The sequence below is a fragment of the Liolophura sinensis genome, chromosome 1 (genome assembly GCF_032854445.1).
Source record: "Liolophura sinensis isolate JHLJ2023 chromosome 1, CUHK_Ljap_v2, whole genome shotgun sequence".
In the NCBI taxonomy this organism is placed as follows: Eukaryota; Metazoa; Mollusca; class Polyplacophora; order Chitonida; family Chitonidae; genus Liolophura; species Liolophura sinensis.
This window is the reverse complement of record NC_088295.1, coordinates 7503829-7509549: the sequence shown is the minus strand read 5'-3', so window position 1 is coordinate 7509549 and position 5721 is coordinate 7503829. Positions and strand designations below refer to the sequence as shown.

At 41.0% G+C, this 5721-nt stretch overlaps 1 protein-coding gene across 1 annotated transcript; it reads right to left on the bottom strand.

Annotated features, from left to right (window-relative positions):
• Window positions 1-257: 257 nt before the first annotated feature.
• LOC135461772 (uncharacterized) lies at window positions 258-4421 on the bottom strand. The gene is made up of 3 exons (XM_064738996.1): window positions 3344-4421; window positions 1217-1369; window positions 258-884 (listed from the first exon to the last, which is right to left on the bottom strand). The coding sequence occupies exons 1-3, from the start codon at window positions 3888-3890 to the stop codon at window positions 730-732; spliced, it is 855 nt and encodes a 284-aa protein (XP_064595066.1). The 5' UTR covers window positions 3891-4421; the 3' UTR covers window positions 258-729.
• Between the last annotated feature and the right edge of the window lie 1300 nt (window positions 4422-5721).

Here is a 5721-nt window from a genome sequence, read left to right as displayed (position 1 = left end):
CCGATGAACCAATGAAATAAATAAATAAATAAATAAAATACATAAATACATACATAAATAAATAAACTAGAGGTCAACTCAGTAGTGCTGACAAAGCTTGCTAGTTTCACCGCATCATGACCGTACACCAAAGGTTTTCTGCTTAATGCAAATTGCAACAGCTATACATATATTTATACTAACATAACAAAATTCATTTATTTCCTAATGTGCAAGGATAATTTACATTTCATTGCTTTGTATGGCCTACTGGCGCCACACTAAAGGGAGTGTCTCAATATATGCATGCTGCTGAATATCGGCGAAGACGTGTATTGATATGTCAGATATCCTGTTATATGTCATTTTGATTGGTATGAATGGGTGCACCAATTGCTAACAAATGCGTCAAGAGTGACTCTGTACACGGATATCCACTGGGACAGGTGGGCAATCCACTGGGTAAGATAGGCAATCCACTGGGTAAGATAGGCAATCCACTGGGTAAGATAGGCAATCCACCGGATAAGGTAGATAATCCATAGGGGCAGGTGGACAATCCACTTGGACAGATGAGCGGTCCAGTGGGACAGGTTAGTAGTTCACTGGAACAGGTGCGTAATACAGAGGAACAGGTAGGTAGTCACCCATGCTTTGACAGCTTTGGTGTAAGTCAAGTTGTCTTTAACGAACGTTGTATATCACCGGGTTGCTTGTGTGCTCCATTATCAGGTTCATAAAGATACAATGTCACAAGCGAACGGAGATCACACCGCAGAGTAGAAACATTAAACCAGCTGTACAGCAGACAGAAGATGACCAGTCCATGGACATGTAGCTGTCATCCCTGCTGGCCTGTTCCACTTTTTTCTGACACAATATCACTCCCGCCAGGATGGAGGCACCTGTGGAAAAGCCAGACCGCACCCTTTGATTTCAGAGAAACAACAAATCTCAGTGTATAATGTTTATGGTAATGTGATGCGACCTGCAACCGTTTGACAAGCTCTCACAAGATTTTAAAATTAAAAGAACCATTCTATGCATCGCAATGGATATACAATATATGAATATAGTGAAGACGTTTACCACAAACGTGGGTGGCTTTTCATACACTTTTCACAGATGTTTTACTGAAATGTGGGACGTAGTTTTGTCTAAATATAAAATATCAACATAAAATAACAGCAGAATAAAGACTAATATATGAGAATATGCAACGTGGCATAACATGTACCTGCACTCAGGCTGAATAGGGTAAGAGACATCCTAATCCGTGCGGAAGGCCGGCGCTGCTGGGCTCGGGGTAGTACACACTGTAACACCATGATTTCTGACAGAGTCGCCAACACCAACCCCAAAACTTCGAGTATCCTTACTGGCAATAGTCCTTAAATCAATGTGAAAGAACACACATAAATATTACATTGTGACGATACACTTACAAAATCTACCCCTCACTTGACATAAACAAGCGAATCAACCAGAAAAAGTGATCACGCTTTGTTGTATAAGTTAAGTGACTGACATACATGTTTAAAAGAGTCATTGGCCTTAAGTTATTGGATTATTGGAATCGAGATGTTTTTAAAAAAATATCGTGGCGGTCAATTTTGTGGGTAGAGAAAACCGGAGTGCCTGGGTACTAAACCACTCATCTTCGGCAAGTTACTGCCAGTAAGTACCGTTTTTAAAATTTCTGGTATGACCCGACTCCAATACCGATACTCTCATCACTATATGCCACCGAAGCGGCCGTGTCCACAGTAATTGACTGATTAGTCTATACAAGCGTCTTTGGAATGGAATGCAAGGTAGACAAATTCAAATCATAAAAGCCGGGTTAATTTCCGAGGTTTACTTGTCAAAAATGTAACATTAAGAACAAAGTTATTTACATTTAGGCCTACCTGCAAAGCATAAATATTTCAATCAAACATGAAAAGCTGTCCCCGAGATCCAAAGGTAAAATGTAGTCCGACACACAAAGTTTATATCAAGAAATCATGTGCTTTCTCATACTGAACGAAAACTTAACTTAGTGTGATAAGATTTTGTGTATTGACATATTTTTGTCGGGAGAAATTTTCCATTGGAAACTATTTTGCGCCATGTGTTAACATTTGTGTCTTGGTGAGAAATATTTTCTTGTTTTTTATTCTTGCACATAAAATATGCACTGGCCTCAAATGTATCTTTATATTATTTGAAATTTTTACAACTAAAACTTCGTCAAATTGCAACGAACGTTGTAGTTCAATGTACAACAGTAATGATCATTGCCGCACCGGACATTCAAGAATTTGAAAATGGCGACCACCCGACTTCAACAGTTTTTATAGTGATTAAAAGTTACAACCTGCCACTTTGTGATGACAAGTCAATTGTGAACATTATTGGTCAGTAGCACTGTAGTCTATTGTTCTTTAATCAGGCCTAGCTCGTTATTGTCCGGACACCCCTGCACAGTGGCAGTGGATTAGCTCCATGCTGAGGTCTCCGCTATGAATGCCATAAACAGCGGGCAAACTCCGATATAATCGGATATAATCTGACCTCCTGTGGTTCCTCCCATGAATGGTGTCTTTGATAATTTATCTGGTTTGCTTGGCCATTATCTTTGCAGGCAAATGGTGTTGTGTTTACATTTCGCGTGGCCAAAATATTGCCTGTACCGGACACATGGAGAAACCAATCTTCCTTCGCTCGTACATGTTGTTGTTGTTGTTTCACCGGAAATGGCAAATACGATTGAACATCTCAGCAGTCTGCCATTTACAGTCCACAACTTTGTTAGAATAGTCATTTATACCTACGTGGGCCAAACTAGCACATGGCCTTCTAGGGCTTGACAATGATGGGAAGAAAGTTCTCCGGTCAAGCGTGCCCTCACCTGAAACTCTTTCTGTAATCGCCTGTTAATTGCGGGAAGTCCATAGGTCTACCCCTCAAAACTTGAAATTATTGAGTTACGTATATTATTTTACTACAATTGTTATATTTCTATGAAATTTATGTAGCTGACCAAATTAGTGCTGTAACAATTATGTATAAGATTATTATGTAGGCCCACATGTGTACATTTCCTGAAACTTAATTCAGTTGTGATTTGGCTTGGTCTCCAAAACCTGTCTTATGTGGCCAACTGTCATATACGGCCACTTTTTACGTCTCCCTTCACTGTCCGCATACAACAGGTTTGCCTGTATTTTGTTTTCAGGTTTGTTTACTTTGGCATTTCCTTGTTTGACTGAGCTATACTGAACATGTCATGTAAAACAGTATGTAATTTAGTCCAATGCCTGTAATTTCCTTGATCTCATAGGGTGAAGTAAACAACTAGGAAGAATTACACTTGACTTACTAACGCCATCCAAGTACACGTGGTTCTGGCCACAAGAGTTGACAAAGCTGCTTGGAGGGTGTTCTTTCTGTAACTGATAGGTGATTTCACAGGCATTTATTATACCGGATGACAACATGATGCACACCTCCCACAAGCCCTGCACATGAGAGCACGGATCCACGTAGTGGCCTTGCATGAAAATCCACCAGGGGGTGCTGAAGCCCAGCAGCTGCACACCCAGGGCCCCACTGACCAGCGCCCACAGCACGTAGGGTAAGAAGGGCCTCTTTCTGTCAAGTGTTACACTCAATATCCACAAAACTAGATTCGCAACAGTCATTACCACCCGAGTAATGGCCCGGATGATTAGCAATGATCGCAACTTGTCGACAAGAATAAGTACACGAGTCAACAGGAACCACACAGGGGGTAAGGATAGGACGCACTTCACACATTTCTCTGTTCCAGATTTCACATATTTTAATAACCTTTGTCGTTCAAAGGCAATCGGCCAGGACTGTAACTTTGCCATTAGATAGGCAAGTCCACGGCCGACAACTTCCATTATCCCAGTCTTTTCTTCGCAACAACGGCAGCAGTTATGCCGCTCTACATAAGCGAATGTTTGAGAGAGCGTCAGCCAATTTATGTCCCTTAATTTACCTGGCTGGACGACTGTTTAGTCGACTTTACATCACAGGCTGGATCACCTCCTCTCTCAGGCCAGTTTTGCTAGCCAATGGTCGTTGAAGGCACCATCGCTGTAGTTCCTGGCGACTGCGTGCCTTGTGGAGGCACACGCCCACCCAGCCTGGTCGCATGAAACGCGCTATGCACAAGACAGGTGCACGTTACCGACGGACAGTTAGTGCAGAAGACACTGCATGGACATGTAATCCAGCCGGGTATGTACACCTCTATTTAGGTCGGTCGCTGCTGTATTGTAGTAACGGACTTACTGTCTCCATAACAAAGATTTCTCTACTCTGGCCGTGCACTCTTCCACGCACTGACAGTCACATCTGTTTAATCATGCCGACATCCTTGGGACGGCATGACCACTGCCTTCGGATCAGATTTACTTAACAGCAGCGGTATTTAGTTGTGTTGGTTAACAAGGTGTTTCAGGGCTACCTGAAGTTTTACAATGTACGTGGACTCACTGCACAGCGAGCTTATCCACTTAGATCCTAATAAAACCGTATAACTGATATAAAGTAGGCCTATCTGACTGCTAGTGTACGATTGGAACAAAATGTCCGTATTAAAATTTGACACAGATACAGCGGAAAATTAAATGACAAACCGAGAGAATTGCTTGACATATATAGAAGCCACTAAAATATATGGCCGAGGGTATCTGGTGACAACTCGATACGTGTTCGTCATTCTTCTTATTTATGTCATTCTTCTTATTTATGTGCTCATGTAGATGTACTCGATTCTAAGACGGCCATCAAGCTGAATATCGTATAAGTACAAGTGTTATAATCGAGACCGGAATGAGGCTAGTTAAAAATGAAAAAACTGTTTCACAATTGTTGTGACCAATAACTGAATTCCAAGGAAAGAACTGATATATCGATATACCGACCTGACATGTTCTTCGCCAAAAATCGGTGAAATGTAAACCATGTAAACTAGAATGATAATATCATAAACCATTTTTGAAAATTTTTGAATGAAAAAAATGTTTCAGTCCCTCAGGAGTTATCGGCAGAATGATTGCATTGTGTTGTTACATACATAACCAGAATGTCGAAATTCTCACCGCTGCTTATTAAGTGCATACTTAGTAATTTAATAACGCCTTTAAGGAAGTAGCGGATTAAGCCCGTAAACAAAACAATACGAAGAAAAGTTGAAGAAGAAGTTCAATGAAGAGTTCAAGCCCAGCTCCTATTGGCTTCCTCCGGCCTTACGTGGGAAAGTGTTGCAGCAAACTGCGGATAATCGTGAGTTTCCGCCGGGCTCTGCCCGGTTTCCTCTCAGCATAATGCTGACTGCCGTCAGTGAAATATTCTAGAGTACGGCGTTAAACACCAATCAGACAAAAATAAATAAATATTTCGCGTCGTTGGCTTACTTTTTATCAGATATGGATATTTCTTCAGTTATAAGTGACTGACCCAGATACCGCGAACTGGATGTGTGTTAGATAAATCAGGTGATGTTTGGCTCGGATTACACGATATAACACATGGGCTCTGTATTTCTACTATACCATGCATTGACCTAACATAATCTAACTTGTATCATTTAAACCATGTCACAAACTGACGACACCCTTATTCTAATATTATACTTTTTATTTTACCGTGGATGCTCATAGGTTTTAGTGCATTTGTATATAATTATCTCTGTGGGGAATCGCACTATAAATTCCAACTCCTGAA

Excerpts from the sequence above, each read along its gene's own strand:
- LOC135461772 (XM_064738996.1), bottom strand. The coding sequence starts at position 3,890 with ATGGAAGTTGTCGGCCGTGGACTTGCCTATCTAATGGCAAAGTTACAG. Across the intron at positions 1,370-3,343 it reads CGTGTACTTGGATGGCGTTA|GACTATTGCCAGTAAGGATA; the intron begins GTAAGTCAAGTG and ends CATTGATTTAAG. Across the intron at positions 885-1,216 it reads CCTATTCAGCCTGAGTGCAG|GTGCCTCCATCCTGGCGGGA; the intron begins GTACATGTTATG and ends GCTTTTCCACAG.